At 35.5% G+C, this 19,563-nt stretch overlaps 1 protein-coding gene across 2 annotated transcripts in view; it reads right to left on the reverse strand.

Moving 5' to 3' along the window:
* CERT1 (ceramide transporter 1) overlaps positions 1-19,563 on the reverse strand; it is a 72,765-nt gene that overhangs the window by 8,889 nt on the left and 44,313 nt on the right. The window contains exons 4-13 of one of the 2 annotated variants that reach the window (XM_042875143.1): positions 18,443-18,550; positions 17,519-17,657; positions 16,595-16,678; positions 10,780-10,937; positions 7,459-7,551; positions 6,082-6,168; positions 5,099-5,191; positions 4,453-4,530; positions 1,227-1,322; positions 563-695 (exon numbers count right to left, since the gene is read on the reverse strand). In XM_042875143.1, coding sequence (XP_042731077.1) covers positions 563-695; positions 1,227-1,322; positions 4,453-4,530; positions 5,099-5,191; positions 6,082-6,168; positions 7,459-7,551; positions 10,780-10,937; positions 16,595-16,678; positions 17,519-17,657; positions 18,443-18,550 — 1,069 coding nt within the window. The remainder of the gene's footprint in view (positions 1-562; positions 696-1,226; positions 1,323-4,452; positions 4,531-5,098; positions 5,192-6,081; positions 6,169-7,458; positions 7,552-10,779; positions 10,938-16,594; positions 16,679-17,518; positions 17,658-18,442; positions 18,551-19,563) is intronic. The other variant, XM_042875144.1, reaches the window with a different exon arrangement.

A 19,563-nucleotide genomic window follows, 5' to 3' on the forward strand; every position in this document is an offset into this window, starting at 1 on the left:
AGTACATAAAAACACTGGGTGAGCAACTGGCTGATGGGTCAAGTAAATAATTTACATCAGGCTGGTGGTCAATCACGAGTGGGTTCTTCAGGGAGGCACTTTCGGGCCAGTTTTCTTTAATAAAAAGCTGAACGCAGGACTTAAATGCATATTAAGTAAGCTTGCACATGATAATAAAATAGGAGGAGCTGTCATCTTCCTTGAGCACAGAAAGGCAAAAAAACATCAACAAATTGAAGGGCTGGGCAATCACCCTTTATAAAGTTTAACAAGTTTAACAAGTACCAGATTCTGCATTTGGAATGGGGCAACCTTGGATATACATACAGACTGGGGGACAAGAGGCAGGAGGATGGAGCTCTGGAACAAGGCTCCACAAGGCACTGGTCACAACACCAAGCCAGCCAGAGCTCAAGGACAATACTTGCAGACATAGGGTTGAATTTTGAGTGCCCCTGCATGGAGCAAGGAGCTAGACTCAATGATCCCTGTGGGTTCCTTCCAAACTGGGAAATTCTATGATCACTAATAACCAAGTAAGATACAAGAACAGATTCCTTACTTTCCCAGTCATTACGAACGTCCACGTTCCAGAAGTAGTGGCAAACTTCATGTCCTGTTACCCCTTTAACAGCATGTGTTGCCTTCAAAGGATCCAAAACTATTCCATTTTCTTCCACCTCTCTTCTGTACACCTATGATCAAATACAGAGAATGAGATGTAGGACAGAAATTGTCAAAATTGAAATATGAAACAATTTACACATGAGCATCAGCTTTTAAAAAGCTGCAATACTAATGCATGAATAATTTGCCAAGACAGTTTTCTCCGGTCACTTCTAATGCAGATATTTTTAAATGACATTTCACATTATGGTAACATTATTTTGAGAATCTCTACCATAAAAAGAACAAAGCTACATTATCACTATGTATAAGGATCCACACAAGCACAGTAAAATAGCTGACAGCAGCTTGCTACCATATAACATCCTCATATTTTGAATCTATGCCATTTTAATACCAAGTTTTTAGCAGGAGAGAAGGAAGCAATCCATAAAGTTATTCCAGGTGTTACACAGGATGTTGCAGCCCTAACAAACTCTAGTTCTAGCTCGAACAATACTACTGTCAGAAGTTGTAATGGCATAACTTACTGAGTGATAGTACTCAAAGAGAACAAGGATATCTGTCTGACAGCAGTTAAGCATAAACCAGATGTTTACCTTCATTTCTCCTTCTTCAACCACTAGCTGCCAATTGGCATCTCCTCCTACATCTTGTAAGGAATAAGTCATATGGTTTTGTACCATCTCTTCCACCTTTAAAGCAGAAAAATATACATATTTTAAAATTTTTTCGTCCTCTTGGACAGGCAGTTGTACGCTACTGGAAGCCACATGTCAATACATCAATCCTGTGCAGTGCTGAACTGGGACAACAGAGTTCTCCATCCAAGCCTAAGATACTGTATTTAAGATACAGATACTTCCGGGCTTCAAAAATAAAAGCCAAAACAATGACTCAAAGTATAACTTAATTCTTTGTGAGTACTTCCCATTCTTCCATTGCATGCCTGAAATGTCAAAACTCCCTACTTCTACCTGAAAACTGTTTCAGTTCAGCAAAATTATTTCAGGTATCTCTAAGCAGAATTACAGCGCCTAGTGACTCTTGTAGGACAGCAGCTAATAAAGAACGCTTAAAAAGCTTAAAAAGCTGAACAAAGGTGTAGGGGTGGGGATGATGAGAGCAGGATGGAAGTGTTGTGGTTTGACACCAGCAAACCCAACAAAGGAACACAGATCTGCTGTGATTCTCAGTTACCAGCAAAACATGCCTGCTCTGCTCCACCAGAACCTTTGCACAATTACAAATTAGGAAAAAGACAGAACTGCTTACATTAAAAAAAATTAGATGATGCAGAGACTCATGTAAAAAACATTCATTTAAAACTAGACAGTTGTGTGCTTTCCTGAAAGTTCAGATATTTGATATATTTTAATCCAGCTGTGGGAACACCTCATTTGTTAAAAATTCTGCTTAATGCATATGGCAGTGGGTGACAGAACAGGAAATGCCTTTTTATTTGCTTTATTATTTTCAGTTTGCAGTTTCATTCTACAATGCTTTTTCTTTCCCTGTCCTATGAGAAAATACTACCCTTCCAAATAACAATAGAAGCAAAAATACAGTATACACTGCTGAGTACATTTACAAATATTGTTAACAATCTACTAAGCTTCACCTAAACAGGGGGTGACCACTAAAATCTGTCACAGCAAGCAATGACCTGACTGACACTGTTAACGTGAATTACTATGTTTTTTTTGTTTTTGTTTTTGTATTTTTTAAACAGAAAAGCACTACACCTAACCATTACTTAACTGATCAACAGAGTAGTTTAAGAATAAAACTGAAGCATCAGCAGTAGTTTTTGCACTGCTTACAAGACTATTTTATAAACGCACCAGGCTTCATAACACATGAAACAAATACAGTAATCAATGAAAAAGTAGAAAAGCAAAATGAAAGAATACTTCATCTTTTCCTTATGTGCTCTGGAACAGAAATACTATATTTATTTTTAATTTAAAGCAGTAATTTTATTTGTACGGTGCACTTTTTGGAAAATCTGCATAAGATCAGAGAAACGGGTCTTTCCAAAAATCAAGTCTCCAGAGAGGGAATGGAGACCAATTTTATGTCAATAAAGCCAAGGGCAGGTTGTCAAGAGAAGATGGCATGCAGCTCTTCTCTTCATTGTCTTTCACCTGTTTGCTCACTAGCAGTGAAATTCCAGAGAAGATGAACTTATTTGTTAGTCTGGTAGAACTTTGTTCCAAGGAAAAAATACTGAGGTAATTAATGGTGGGGAAGATTTTTGTAAACTAGCAAGACCATCCTTTCAGCAGTGAGCTAGTTAACTTAATGTCACATCCTAAAATACTAGGTGATAACTTCTGCTTAGTAAAATCCATGCAGCAGCCACAAATGCAAATCCATCTGGCTATCATTTTTAATTTGTGTTATTTTGATACAGACCTTGTCAATTTCAGATTTGTTTTTAAATGATTTATTTTTCCACCATATTAGATCTCTGCTACAGAAGTTTACCATATGGATGCACAGCTGTTATTGCTGGTATAAAAAACAAAAATGTCCCATTAAACTGTCTATTTCAACTGAAAAGTTTTACTTTTCCAAGTCTCTCTTCCAACCCACCTGTGGGGAGTGAATGAATAGCTGTGTGGCACTGAACTGCCTGACGGGTTAAACAACAACCACCATTATTTTTGGCACCCAACAGCAATGGCCTGAAGGTTGAAATAACAGATCTGACCAGAGTATCTCAAAACAAATTTATTATAAGCATTGCTGTGCATGTTCTCTGAGTTCTGTTGTGTAGAGCCTTACTTGCTGTCTACGCTCCCTCTTTTGCCATTGATCACGCTTGGGTCTGGGTTAATGTTATCAATATTATTTTGCAATACTGTGTCACACTGGCTTATGGCATAATAAACTTAGTGCTTGGAAAGCTTGCAGTACTTTCTGCAGGTGGCATGATTCTGGGCCTTGTTAAACAAAAGAAAATCCATTCCTTCTGTTAAAAAAACCCAGCTTCTTTGCAATATTAAACAGTGATTAAAAAAAGATGAAGTAACATATTCTAGAAGGAATTTCTGCTCTGGTTCACAGTAAGATAAAGGCTCGCAGTAGAAGAAAACTAGCAGCATGAATCTCATGTTTGAACATCATTTTTTTGAGACTAGAGACCAAAACATGATGTCACTTAGTTAACCCAACTTTAAACTACGTCCCCTTCAGACCAAGCACCTGAAGTAATTTTGTACATTACTGGTGTATATATCACTTTACATTTACATATTCAGGAACTCAGTTACTTTCTGAAGAATCAATGAATATATTTAAAGCTTTCATTACAAAACCATTCATACCCACAACCTTACTAGCAACATATTTTATAACATTTCAGTAATAAATCTAGTTGTAGAGCTCAAAAACAGTGAATATTAAAGATCAGTATTATCATCTTAACGTCACTATAAGTGACAAGTGTTAAAAAAAATTACATCTTTATTTTAAAAAGAAGAAAATTTGAAGCAAAGACCATCTCCATCCCACACAAAACAGGTGTTATTCTAATGTCACAAAAATCAGAAATGCAGAAAGTTCAAGTTGTATGCATTTTTATTAAAGCTATCGAAATCAATCCAACAGTTTCACAAGGGTTGGGCCTCTGCAGGAGTGATATGCATGCAAGCAGAATGTAAAAAGACAACCATTTAGTCTACTAATAGAGAACTCCTTTGTTTGTCTCAATGTACTAGTTTAAAGCAAGCAGTGATTCATGTAACAAAAATGCAGGTTCTAGAGAAGATGAAATATAGCAAAGATATGTAACCCCCACTCTACACATAAATACGGTACCTGGGCGCTGAATCTGTGAACATCATCAGAGGCACTGACTAGATCAATGGAAGACATGGAGGAAGAGCGACTATAGGGCTACCAGAGACAGACAAAGAAAAAACCAAGTAATCAGAACAAAGGCACAACAGAGCATTCAGTACCAACTTGCAAGCACAAGATAATGAAGAAAAGGAAAACAAAAGCACCATAAGCAGCAAGCACAGCAGCAAATGCTGATTTCATGCACCTATTATGTATTATGCTCCCAGTGTAGCCATGAGAGGAGCACAGTGTTTCCAGTAACATTAAAATGAAAGTCCACTGATCCTGATCCAAGTGACTTTTAAAAATGTTTAACTAATTCAATCAATTCTGGTGAAGAAATCTTAGAAACTCAGGTTGATAGTTCGTCTGTCTCCTTTACTATCACTGATAATCTTGAAAGAAGTCAAGAGTATTCTAAATGAACACTCAGAACAGTGTTTTTTGAGCCAAGAGAAAACAGTCTTCCTCCAGTTCCAGTTGCTTTAACTGAATATGAATAAACCATGAAAAGTTACTAGAAACACTTACAAAAGAAAATCAATCTTGCCTACCCATACAAATTGTATAGAAACATCATGTATCAGCCAATATTCTCTGGAAATTGTGGGAAGTATTTTACCTTTTGGACAAATCGATGACTCCCCACAGCAGAATATGCATCTCCAGAAGGTAGGGACGTTGGCCAGTGCAATCTGACCTTTTCACTTTGAGACTGCAACAAAATAGGCTTAATTATTGGTAGTTAGTTGCTACTAAGTGTACTATTAAAGAGAGTGAGTCATCCTCAGTCTATGTAATGGCTACTGCATTAAAACAAGAACTAATGCCATCCCTGGCAGGCTTTAAGTTGGCATCCTGATGATCTTTTAAGTGAATGAAATATTCATTAACTTCATCTATACTTCCAGGTGTGTTTATAGATTAAGGAAAATTAATTGGTACCACTAAGGCTACTGCATCAATATATAATAATAGTAATAACCACTGATCAATCAATAATAATTTTTATTTATTTATTTATTTATTACAAGACCAGCATGCAGGCTGTTGTTCATCACTGGCAAAAACACATGCTAATGGTGGTGACCATGCTGAAAAATAATGTTTTGTAGCTGAGAATTTGCTCTACCAAATAGCGTTACTGTGCTCTTTGCATTTGTTATAGTTTCCATGGAAATAAATAGGAGGCATTACTCTCAAAGCAACCCTTATACTTAATGCATGTTATCCCTATTTGATCCTTGCTGCTGTTATTAGCAAAATAGACTTCAGGGCAGTAATGACGTTTTGACAAATACCTGCAGTGTTTGGTATTCCTATTTGCACATGTACCTGTTACAACTAACTTTTATACAGAATTCTAAGATACGTAAGAATCAGAAATGAGAAATTCAATTAGGTTAACATTTGCACTGTAATCCACATAAGCTGTGAAATCAGCTTCTCAAAATTAGTGTTAAACAACATCAGTACTTAACTTTACAAATACCAAGAACTGAATTCTACTTTGAATTGTCAGGAGATGCACCCAAGGAATGAGCATAGGTCACTGAAGCTTCCCATGAAGCGCCCATCATTAACACATTTTTCAAGCATCAGTACCTGTTCTTCCATTTTATCCTGTCTATCAAGAGCAGCTTCAACAGCATCAAAGAATTCTTCTTCATTAATCAGACTATTAGGGCCCTCCTAGAGTATAAGAAACAAGAACTAGTTTAAAACTTTGGAGACATGAAAGCTCCATTTAAATTTAATTTTAGGAGTATGTATGTATTATGTATGTAACTGACAGAATGAAATTCTTCCATATCCATAAAATATTCCGTATTTTTACCAACATCATCTGAAAACACTGCTTGTTAAAGAAAGTTACTCCCTCTAACTGTAACATAGGAGGTAGTTAAACAAGGTAAAAAAAAACAGGAAACTGAGGAACCATCAACATACTTTGACATCAAATTTAAGCTTTAATTAACATACATTTCCTCTTTAAAAATGCTTACAAAATGTCAGAAAAGCAAGCATATTAACATAATTGCACAATTAGACTACTTCTGAGTATTCCAGTGCTTCAGATAAAAATACAAGACAAAAAATACTGGGGATCGTTTACTTGAGAATTCCTGAAAGAATAACTTAACAAAAAGAAGCAGGTAGAACTGAGTACTGAAAACTCAAGTTTAAGACTTAAAATGGTAATTTAATAAAACTAGGCTTACTGTTGTTATTGTACTGTAAAATAAACAAATCTACCAAATCTCAAAAACTAAAATGGATATGAGAGAAGCAGCAGTGCTCAAATGTCTATTAAGTATCCCATATCGTTACTATTTCTCAAGTTCTGATTTTTAAGCAGAAACAAGCATTTGATTAATGCTTGTGAAGAAGTCAAGTTCTCAAAAAAAAAAAGATCATATAAACTGCACTACAGGTTCATTGGCTTGTATTATTTTTCAGAAGGTGGTTTGGACACTGTAGAATTTGAGTAACTACCTGAAGAGGAAGCTTCTGAAATACACAATTTAACAGCTGAAGCAGAATCCTAAATTCACTGCATTTATGATCACATTTGAAGTAACAGAGACAAGTTAAAAATTTATTTTAGTTGAACTTCAGATCTAGGACTGCCTCTGCCTTTAGAATTTCCATATTTGTATTACATACTTATACAGTTGACCCATTAGAAAGTAAAAGTGTAACTACTCCATATAAGCAGTATCGAATGTATTTAAAAAAAAATCAAAATTCACCAGAAATACCAGTAAATGAATTATCTAGACACAAGAAGGACAAGATGAAGATTGATTTTCATTAAAAAAAATTGAGGATAGAAATTTGCCATCCAGCTTTCAAGTTGGAAAAACTGAGGTGGCATGAATACTCTCGCAGAAGCTGATCACCTTGATTTACACATACAATCATTTAATAATAAGCTTTCAAACTCCTGGCTTTAAAAAAAAATGTAAAGCAGAAATGTACCTCATAGTCTGGCCCTCCAAAGTGGGACTTTTTCTTCAGTTCTGTTACAGCATTTTTATATGCTTCTTCTGTTCTTCTCCTTTTTTCTGTTTCCTGCAAAATGACATGATCTTTTGATGCTGAAGGAATGAAATGGCTGATAACAATACATATGCCAATAAATAGAATGATCAGTATAGCTTAGCTTTTTTTTTTTTTTTTAAAAACAAGATTTCCAGAGCCATCCATTTTCTCATTTTGTTTGCATGCACACAGTGTGCATTCATATATACTCTAACAAAACTTGGGAAGTTAAATACCTTGAGGAATCCCTTCCCACAGAATCTTAGAATCAAAGAATTGCTCAGGTTGGAAAAGACCTTGAAGATCATTGAGTCCAACCACAACAAAGAAGAGTGCGAGCAAAAGAATGTGTTCAGCAAAGAAAGTGTGAGCAAGTAAAGCTGAATAGGAAGGGTGATTTAGAGACTAGGGACACAAACAAGACTGATGCATTTCTCTTTTTTTTTTTTTTTTTTTTTTTAATAAGTCATGTGCAAGAAACTACTAGATCAGCAACCAAAAATTAAATATAACTATAAATGGTTCATTGAGGTCAGACCTGCTAAGTGACTGTTTGAACTGCTCAACACCTTGCTCAGGCAGTGATGACAAAGGATGAAGGGTAAAACTGTTAAAATGCTAACTGAATATAGTGATACACTAATGAGTCACTGCATGTAAGTTTCTATCTGTAGTTAGTTGGCACAGGATCCAAGTGAGTCATTTCATGAATTCCACGCAGACTAACAACTCAACATCATTCTCTCATAATAGGTGTATGACTGTATTAAAGCCACTAATTATATCTACATTACATATTTTGAATAAAGATGCAGTGATGCTGGAATCAGATTAAGCCTAGCATTTCCTCTGCAAATTTTATCCTTTAAAATATATGAGAAAGTAGGCTGAACTTCATTATCTCACAATATTTACTTCCGTCTGAGAAGACATTCATCTGATGATAATGCAATGCTTTTAAATCAGATCCATAGCTGTAGAAGACATTTCTACAATCTATGTTGAGCCACTAAAGCAGTGTAGTAAAAAGACAATTCTTGTGTAGATATAAAGACATTTCCATCAGAGAGGATGCAGGGGGCCCTCTATGGGACGAAGTCAGGGCTCATGTCAGGCACTGCCAGGTCCAGACAGCTCCAAAACAGACTCACTGCAGGACGTGGTTAAGCCTACCAGCCATATAAGTGACACTTCTGGGGAAAAAAAAAAAAAACAAAAAAAAACACAACAAAAAACAAACAAAAAGACCACAAAAAAAACAAAAAACGAACACAAAAAACCCACAAAACAAAACAACAAACAAACAAAAAATACCTACACTGGGAGAGAGAAGGAGGGAACAAAAAGAAAGAAACAGCAGAGGGAATGTCAAGGCCAGGGGAGGAGGTGGTGATTGATGGCAGACCACATATCCATACTGCAGCTCATAGAGGACCCCCACACACTGGAGCTGATAGATGTTAAGAAACCGTGGCCTACGGAAAGCCCACGCTGGTGCAGATCATTCCTGACAGGAACAGTGGCCCATGAATGACTCTATTCCAGACCATATTTCCCAGTATTTCCACATTACTCAGGACCAACAAGCTTACTAAAGCAAAGAACCTTAAAATCTCCAAGTTTTTGAGAAGTCTTTCCTATTTAATTTCCGGAAAACCAAGTTCAGACAAGATCATGATCCCCTTTCAAATGTATTTACTCATGGTATGTGAGCTAATCTGCATATGGCATACCAGTAACATGAGAACTGAAGGGAAATTCGGTTTTCTTAACTATTTGCAGCTAAAAAAGTACTTTAAAATTAGTCTAGTGACTAATAACTGATCTAAACTGTCTTCTATATTAACATATTATTCCATATTAAAATACACAAAACTTTGGACAAGAGAAATTCATTTCATCCACGCTCTGAGAAAATTCTGATTAAGTCTGTCTTCTCAGTCAAGAGAAAAAAGTTGTTGTCAGGGGACCACCAAGGAAACATCAAGAAAACAGATCCAGGCTTTTGTACAAGGATGAAAAAAAGAACAGATACTAAAATATTTCTGATTGGATATAGACAAGGACTTTCACTATAGCATATTAAATTTCCCTGTAATGACAGGTGTACAGAACAGAAAGTTTTGCAGTCTCCATCTTTGAAGACTTGAAACCGGATGTAATAAAGCCCTGAACACTCCACTCTAATTTCAAACTCCCCTTGCTTTGGGCAGGAGGTTGGACTAGAGATCTACCAAGGTCTCTTCCAATCTGAGTTATTCTGTGATTCTATTAATGAATTTCAAGTATTGGATGTGCTACAATTCCACCAACTACTTAGAGGAATCAGAACCAAATTAAGCATTGTCTGAAGTATCAAAACAGCTAGATAAGCCCTGAGCTTTGACATAAAGACAAAGAACAGCTAAAGACAAGTGCAAGGACTAAAATGTGGATATATTTTATCTGAATGCCTTTATTATTTGAATCATGTACAGCTAAAATATATATAGTAAGATTTGATGTTATATATGCCATGTGTAAACATGCTAAATTAAAAAACAAGAAACAACAATGGTATAGAACATTAGGCAGTAATGGCAGGCTGACAAGATTGTAGAAGACAAAGCCTGAAATACATCCCAGACACGCTTCCAACACATCTCATCTGAAGAAGAGATTGTGCATTTTGAGTTGCTATAACGGTGGCACAGGATTACTGCGAACTATTATTGTCATGAGAAAAACAGGTAACACCACTAACTAAAAAAATTAATCAACTACTTTAAGTCATGTTTTCCACTCATCTCTTAGAAGTGAAATAAATGATGATCCCTTTAAAGAGACCTTTACAGTTAAACCTTTAAAGAATAGGTTGTTCTCAGCACTGTTACCATTTCACAATTAAGCATTTTGGATTTGCATATCGTTCTGGATAGTGCGTGGATATTCAGGTCTCCTTTAGAAGACTGCAAGTAATAATGTATTATATTAATGCTGTCAGGTTCTCTTCGGATTTTAAAAAATGTAGGAATCCTAGTTAACAAGGGCTGCAAAAAGGAAGTCTATGATGAATGCTACTATATCAGCAACAGTCAAGATGAGGCTTTAACATTTTGTAGGACTAATAAATAATGAAAACACCTAACATTACTAAGTGCTGTACATAAAATTACAAATAATGCCTGGACTAAGAAGGTTAAAAACAGTTGTTGAAATTTCAAGCTGAATAAACTACTTTTTTTTTTGTAAACCAAAGTGAAAGGAAAACAACCTTACCTTATCTAGCCTTTTTTGCCAGCTTTCTTCACGTTTTACCATTAGTTCAATACAGTGAGATAGCGTAGCAAGGATTCCAGCAGTAGTTGCCTTGAATGTTATAGCTTCTCCTTTAAAGTCTATGCCATTAATTCCCTTGGGTGTCACATGTGGAAATACTGAAAACAAACATAAACCATTCACTGACAGCTGCCTTTAATTCAAGTGAGCATCTTAATAGCATGGTTTATAATACAATTGTTTGAATATACTGCCTGGAAAGTTGATTTCGAAACACAAATCAAAATGTGCTAATCATTTGCAGCTATCCACAGGACAAGAAAAGAGATTCAAAAGGAAGAATGCATCCCTTCAGCTTCATCTTGCTATACTCTATTTCCAGTCAGCTTGTAATGCTGTATTACTCTGTGCTCTGCAAATCATGTAGGTGGAGGGAGTGGTAATACTTCGTAACAATAGCATTTTGAGAGCATGAAGTGAGGCCTAAGACAGAGAAACCTCAACATACCTAATTCAGTACTGAGAAAGGAAAAATTAAAAAATGCAATCAAAGCCAAAATGTCATACGCAATGTTGCTCTAAGCTGGCGATTACAGATTTTAAATCTACAAAGTAAAAATATATGATATATATAAAAGTATGAAATGTGTGGAATTATCCAAGTATTGTGGGTTTTGCAATTCCAACAACTACTTCATGCTGTCAACCAAGCCATCTGTTGCTAAGGCTATTTAAATCACTTAAAATATGTGACAAAAAAATACCTATTATATGTCAAACTTACATATAGGTTGACAGAATAACAAATCAAACACCACACATTAGTGCCATAAAGTATTAGCAAGCAGAAGTAAAACCCTGTTGAAGATTGAGCTCAGCAAGCTCATGTACCTCCTGCTATGCCATGGTTAAAGCTAGTGACTTGTCACCCAGCTGGATAATGCATTTTTATTTAATTTTTCTTTGGTTTGTCAGCGTGCCACTGTTATGGTTTAAAAGGCTGAAATAAATATTTACTTTAAGTTTATCCAATAACTGCCTGCATGGGCAAAGAAAAACTTTCAAGAAGCTCTGTTTTTACAGGGAAGAGAAATGTAATTGCTGTCCTCTGATGGTAGAACACAGAGCAAACATAACATGGTCTTAAGCAGTGGTGTAAGCCTCCAGAGGCTTTATACGCTCTTCTTTCACAAGCAATCAAACTATTTTTATTTCAAATACATGATTACAGACCATACAGTTCTTCAAATTCCCCAGTAAGCATACATGGTATGGTAAAACACAGATTTTTTTTTATTCCATATTAACGAAGAATATTCCCTAACAGATGAAGATGATAGGGGGCTGGAAAAAAAAAAAAAAAAAAAAAATTATGTTTCAGAAATAATAATGAGCAAACGAGATCTCCCTCCCCCTAACAGCTGCAGAGGGAACACGGAGGAGGCTGAGATTGAAAGTGGTATAAGCTGGCAAAGAGGCAATGCAGTGGATTCACTGTGAATAATGAAAACTAAACAACAGCTTCACATAAAAACTGCATTTTTCTTTGAGAACTGTAATACCACTAACTTGTCCTGTTGGTGTACAGCACGTTCACCTGCAGGCTTACCAGCAGAGCTGTGCTGCTTTATAGACATGTTTTTTTCTTCAGTACATAATACTGCTAGACATAATACTGCTGAAGAAACATCCATCAGCTGCAATGTAGAAAATTCATTTCACAAATCTCTGCTGCAGTTTGTTAGGGTAATGCAGCAACAAAGACTCATTCTTGAAAAAAGTCAACGTTCATTGAGTCTGAGCTACAACTCATTAATACTTTGATATGGTTTTGAATACCACGTATTTTAAGTCCTTATTCAGTGACTAGTCTCAAAGCAGGAGTGATATGTACCACTATACAAAACACTGGACAAAAACGAACCTGCCAATGCTTATTTCTTTGAGGCGAGGATCTGCAAAGAATGCTGCAAAGCTTTATTTCTTTGAGGAAGGAATCACTCAAGAGGTTCTTTACTGTGTACAGAGGTACTCCTCAGGAGACTTTTTTCTTCCCAAAGCATGTCTGAAGATGACCACAAGCCCCAGCTCAGAAACAGTCAATCTTCAGAATATTAACAATATTTGTCAGATTTTCTATCGGGAGAAGCCGAACATCCTTCTGATTTCTTCTCTACACTTCTTTTCTACATAAACTACAGGATCTAGTGTTTCAAGCTGAATTCTTCCATCAGGACATCTACAGGTTCAAGTTCAAGGATAATAGTAAAAGTTTTCTTGTTGGAGCTGCTCTTCTAGCTTTCTAATCAAGCTGTAGTCAACTGAAAAAAGCTCTGCAATGATTTTTTGCCTACTTTAAATTCAATTTCAACATCTTGAGTCAAGTGATTTCTTTTTAATTATCCTGTCTCTTAAGCATTTTGCTTTACTTCTGAATCATTTTCTCCTTGCTTTCATGATAATGATTTTTTTTTTTTTTTAATACCGTGCTCTTTAGCTGTTCTGCACCTCTACACTTTTAAGATTAATCAGTTTTTACATCTTGTTCCTAAGATATGGTTTTCAACCCTTCCCCAGAAGTCTAAAACATAACCTGTTTGGTAAAATCCATTTTCCAGTGAAATGGAAGATTATTTTTAGATGACAGTAAGTACAAAAATAAAGTTACTTTTTCTCTTCCATTTTATGCCACTTCTGCAACTTATACCACTACACTAATTCTACATAAAAAAGAAATGGGTGGGAGTATTACCCACTTATTAAGTGATACCTATTGTTGATCTTCTGTGGCTGGCAGAAGGATTAATAGGATTAGTTTTCCTCTAAGAATAACCTCACTATTTCAGCTCACTATTTCAGAACAAAAATTCACCACAAATCCCACTGTATTTTATCCAGATTATTTCCTTTATCTATGAAGTTCTAACTTCTGTCTCTAAAGATGTTCCCACAATAGGTTTCACCCACTCTCATTTAAATTAAGCCCAAATCCACCCATTTTCCCAAGCAGATAGATGGGAACACTTCTCAATCAAGACTCTCACATTCCTAGACTGCAAGATTCCAACTGGTAAACGCAGCAGTCAGGCACTCCCTCAATGCCTCGATACAAACAACCACTGTTTCAGTTACCAGATTTTCCAACTGGGAAGCGAACAATAGATTTGAACACCTTCATCGCAAAGAAACAACGAAAAAAAAACTTCCCTATCCAAACATGGTATCTTCAGTAGCAGGATACGAATCTCTACAGTCATGCTTTCTCCTCCCTTCTCAGGAAAGGTGCAGAATGGAAATTTCAAAAGACAATGAGAACGCGGTTCCTTAAACAAATTATAAATCTAATGGTTTGAGCACAAAATACTAGAAACCTGTGTGAAGACAGAAGTTGGACTTGATCCCTGAGGGTCCCTTTCAACCCAGGATATTCAAAAGACGGCTTGAAATTTTTAATGCATTTACTCCTTATAAATCAAACAGGTATTGAAAAAAATAGAATGAAAATCAGTTGTTAACAGAATTGATGGAAAGTAAATGTAACAGAAACAGGAATCATAAAACATGTAATTAGAAGTTCTGCAAAAAGCAAACGGTTGCAGAAATAGTGACCTACAGTAAATGAGTTTATATATAAAGGTATCCGGCCAGGATACCCAACAATTTCTTAGCAGACAAAATTCCTGAATACTTGATAAAGACTTTTTTTTTCCAAGGTGAATATAAGTACATTACTTCAAATTCCTCTTAAACAATGATAAAAAAAAGGACATCACTTTCCTTTTAAAACTTGAAACGTGATCTGATGTACCAAATATAGATACTTTCCAAATGAAATTTTACATATTAGGTGTGCATACATGGGATACATATCAGAGTAATACAGATATGAAAAAATGTTCTAAAGGTAAATTAAGCTGAAACTCCTACACCATCCTACAAAAAGTTTGACAGATACCTCTTCCAAAATGAATCACGCCATGTAATTAAGTACTCACTAATGTTTAAAAAAACCTTCTCATTTTTTCTGGAATTTGTTCTAATGATTTAGATGTACTCAAAAATGTGGACTCTTTAAATAGAGTTGGTGAAACTGCTAGACTTGCTTACAGGTCAATATTGCTTATATTTACTGACACGAAGCACAAAAGATTTATTCAAGAATTTCAAAGTTACGCTCTACTTAACCTCTGATGCCAGCATATAATTAATTAATCCTTAGCATGGAAGCACTTCATATCACTGAAAAATCTGTTCATATTATTAATTCTGGAAGTATGTTTAAAGTGCATTCCATTTTCTCTGTTTCTCATTCCTCATTACCTCTCTTTCTCATCCCTTATTACATTACATGTTGGTGATATTCTGGAAAGAGGAACTGCACAGTGTCTGACTTGGATGGAGTTAACTTTCCCCACAGCAGCCCATACAATAGTGTGCTCTCTGCCTGTAGCTAGAATGCACTGACTATGACTGAGCAGTATGCAGGCTGCTTTTCCAGCCCCTCAATGTCAGTAGGCTGGGACAGAACTGGGGCAGATGGTCCAAACTGATGGTATAGAATATCCCCTTTGGTATCAAAATCAGAAATAAAGCTGGGAAAGGGGAAGGACCAGGGGAGGCTATCAGTATGAAAGCATCTGTCTTCCCATGTAACTGCTACGTGTATCAAGTCCTTGCTTCCTAAGGCATGGCTGGCTATAAGCTTCCATGCTTATAGGAAATAAGCGATTCCTCCTTTTGCTTCTGCAAGGCTTTTGCTTGTTTTATTTTTCCTTTCATTAAACTGCTCCTTAACTCAACCCATGAGCTTGCATTCACTACATTTAGTTCCTGTTCTTTTGAGAAGGAGTGAAAGAGCAGTGTGACGGAGCTACTGGAGTTTACTAGTGTGAAAACATCACAAATACTCAAATACAAAGAAAGCTGCAAGACATAGGAAGGACAGCTAATTATAAAGAAAACAGTAGACACAAAAAAGGCTTATTTTGCCCACATATTTTCAATTCCTTTATAAACGTGTTTAAAAAAAAAACAACACTTAAGTACTTTCTTTTAAAAGATTCCACCTGTTTTGAAAGAGAGCTAGCATAATTTAAAAACTCTGTGAACCAAGATCTAGTAAATACCTAAACCATCAGCATCTAGTGAAAAAAAAGTTGAGAAAGTATAGAAAGAAAGCAAAAAGTTTTTGAACACATATACAACTTCTGGCAGGCCAGCTGTATGAAGATTTTTCAAAAAGGAGGACCTGCTTTGAGTTGGTGAGTCCATTCACTGCATGGACAGGGAAAGATGACTATAATTAGATCATTTAAGCTAAGAATTAAAAAAAAAAAAAAAAAAAAATCAAGATTTTGTTCATCCTATTATTGAAAAATACAGTTAAAAAGTGGTGAAATTATGAGGAGTAACAACACTGACTTAGTCATAATGCAGCCACAGTAGTTGTAAAAAATATACAAGTTGACAACAGTAGCAAGGACAAAGAATGATTATCTATTACAACTCTCAGTTCCCAATATTTTAACGACACAGCTGTTCCAGCAGAATTTTGTGGAAATGACTTCGAACACAACAGCAACTATCAGCTTGACAACCTTCCATTAATACCTGTGTGAATTAAATTAAACTTAACTCATGACAATCATAAAAAAAATCTAACAAATGATAATTTTAAAATGAACAAGAATTTCCTGTAACAAATTTGAAATGCCATTCCTATAGCTTTCCTCTCAGACAAAAGCATAAATATCAGTCATATAAGGCTTATCATACTATTCAAGTTCAATTTCCAGTGAAGTTTAGACATACTTACATTTTTCCCTACTGCTGTTACTGTTATGTAAAAAGTCCCCATCAGGACGCACTGTAGGGAAATCATCTTCATCATCTTCTACCACTGAATTAGGAAGAGAAAGGTAGTATGTCAGGGAAGGAAGAAAGCTGTTCTAATTCTTAGGGTGCATAAGAAGAAACTAGGAGCATTTTCACAGCTAAGCAGCGCAAGATATTTTTTCTATAATAAAAACAGAAAGTCATGATCCTCCTGTCTTTTTTTTTTTAATCCCCATCAGAACCACAACGTAACTGTAAGAAATAATTATGATATTTTTGGTCAGTGTCCAAATGAAGGTTCTTGTATAACTGATTACACGAAAGAACCACAATTCAGCTCTTCTATGCTAGCAAAAAAGTTGGATTGTCTGTATCTATCATTTGCTCACTAAAAAAAGTTTCAGGACTTTTTATAGTGAGAGATAACCCAAAAATAAATATAAACGCCCCAAGAAACATGTATGAATATGAAAACAAGCTGCACTCTGAGAAAAACTATTCAGATACACAGATATCCTCATCTGGGTCTATTATTGCAAGTGCACACTCAAGTTGAACAGTATTCTACCCTCAGCCAATACACCTCTGAAGAATACAATATGGCAACAGCTTTGCTTTTATGTAAGAACATACTGTTCCTATCAAACTAAAACTCAAATGTTTTTTCCAAAGTAATGGTAAGAAATGCAGTTGTAAATTAACTTGATTACATCAAGTGCTAAAAAGATCTTTTTTTTTTTTTCCAATGAGGTTGTTAGCTACAGGTTAAGAGCAAAGTTAAGCAGTTTTTAAAAGGAATCCAACTACTGCAGTGCAAATACTTGAAATTATTTACACAGAAACATTCCCTACAGTATAGAAATTTAGATTTTAAGGAGGTCAGTGTTTCCAATAACAATTTTACCTTTATCCCTCTGGAGTTCATCTTTGGAAACTGCATCTGCACAAGCATCAAAATATTTCTGTAAAGTATCAACTTGTCTACACAAGATGTCTCTAAAGGTTTCCATTTCTGCAAGCTTCTCACGTAAGCTATGGCCCTTCTGAAAATACAAGAGAAAAACATTTCTAATGCTTCTAAATATTCTACAGTAGTTCAATGAAAAAAAGAATTTCTGCAGCCACAACAAAGGTACACTGATGATCTTTCAGGTATCAATTGCTAAAAAACACTGTTAATGTTCAAAGAACATGATTATAAGAATCTATACACAAGTGTTCCTTTCTCATTTTTTTCGCTGGCCTCAACTTTTCCTCTCTGTTGCACTTGCTACATCAGAGCATTCAAAAAAGCTTACTAACAAAAGCTTTGCTTAATCCCAGGTTTGCAGCTATTTGCCTGAAAACAGTCAGCTCTAGTTTTCGAACCGATCTAGACACACCTTTCTAGTGTTGCTCCTCTTCTGCTCCTACACGAAGCAACGCTTATTCGAATAGAAATGTTAAACATTTTAGACTCTAGAAATGAGAAAAGTCATTTGTCATCTGGTATTAATAATCAAACCTGTTAAATCACAGAACCAGCATATCCTTTAATTAGAAGCCCTTGTATGCTCAGGAATACACTGGGAAAGGCTAAATTCTCCTAACAGGTTTGATTTCTCTTGCCATCAGAAGATACTGTAATTTAAAATGGACAACTGCTTAAAGGCATGTTAAAGCTTCCTGTACAATATATTCTTTATTATATGCAGAATTACATAGTAAACCAAAAAGTTGGTACTCTTTCCTCTTGCTGTGTGAGTGAACCTTCACATAATATATCCTTTTCTCATTTGCTTAAGCATCTTTTTTACGCATCCATATTAAGAGAACATTATTCACTAACCTTGAACGAAGAGGTGGATGTTGCAGAATATCCACTTGCTCCAGAAACAAGAGACACCATGGAGCCATGGCGGCGTAAACTTGATTCTGATCCATAGCCAGATTCAGTCTGAAAAACACAAACCGCACAAAAAACACAGGGAGGTTTTAAATATGAGAAGATGCCGTAAAAGCAATTAACATCACTTCCTCTAAAACCTTGTTTCTTGTCACTACGTATTAGAAGCTTAACTCAAATTGCGCCTGCAAGTTCAAGATGTTGATTTAATATCTATGAAGTTAATACAAATCTATGTTTTGTTATCATAATGATGTGGAAAAACAGTAGCTACCTACAACCTGTTATGCATCCCCCAAAAGTCCAAAAACCCATGTATTTAAGGGTATAAAAATTGGAAACTTTCAATTACTTTGGTATCTGTGATCTCCCATAAGCAATTTTCACACAACATTCACAAAATGTACAGTACTCTACAATTATACAGAGTTCAGATGGCTCAGTATGAAGACAACCAACAGTCTCAGTAAATCTTTCCCACTGCTGAAACAGTGATTTTTTTTATTTTTAAAAGCAAAAAAAAAATTAGCAGAGATCAGAGAAAAGCAGATAAGAACTGCCAACAATTTTTCTTGTTCCAGATTTCCTCAGCAATATTCTTTGTATAAAACTCAAAATAACTGAAAAAGAGCATCTGCATAAACAAAAGGCAGAAGACAACAAGATTTAAATAGTTGAATATTACAGAAAACAAAGACTATACCTTGAATAAAAAAGCACAAAAACACAATAAAAATATTAAGTTTCATGAATTTCTTTACAGATAAAACTACAAGCGCAGATATTGAGGAACTGAAGGAAAAATGTTTCTCCATGAATTCATGTAAACAGTCAGAAAAACGTGAATGTATGAAAGAAACAATGTGTTCAGATTAATATTTGAAATGCTGCCAATCGGTGAATTTGATCAATTACACAGTGACAACATTGTGAAGGATCTTTGGCAGGAAAAAGAAATGCTGCAGCACAGAAATCCTGAAGGGGCAGGGAGATGGTGATACAGAATGAGTAATAAGGAACCACAGGCAGCAATAAAGTTCTTAGCTGTTACTGGAAGAACTAGA

The sequence above is a fragment of the Lagopus leucura genome, unplaced genomic scaffold (assembly GCF_019238085.1).
Source record: "Lagopus leucura isolate 7727_CA_CO unplaced genomic scaffold, USGS_WTPT01 Super-Scaffold_100014, whole genome shotgun sequence".
NCBI lineage: Eukaryota > Metazoa > Chordata > Aves > Galliformes > Phasianidae > Lagopus > Lagopus leucura.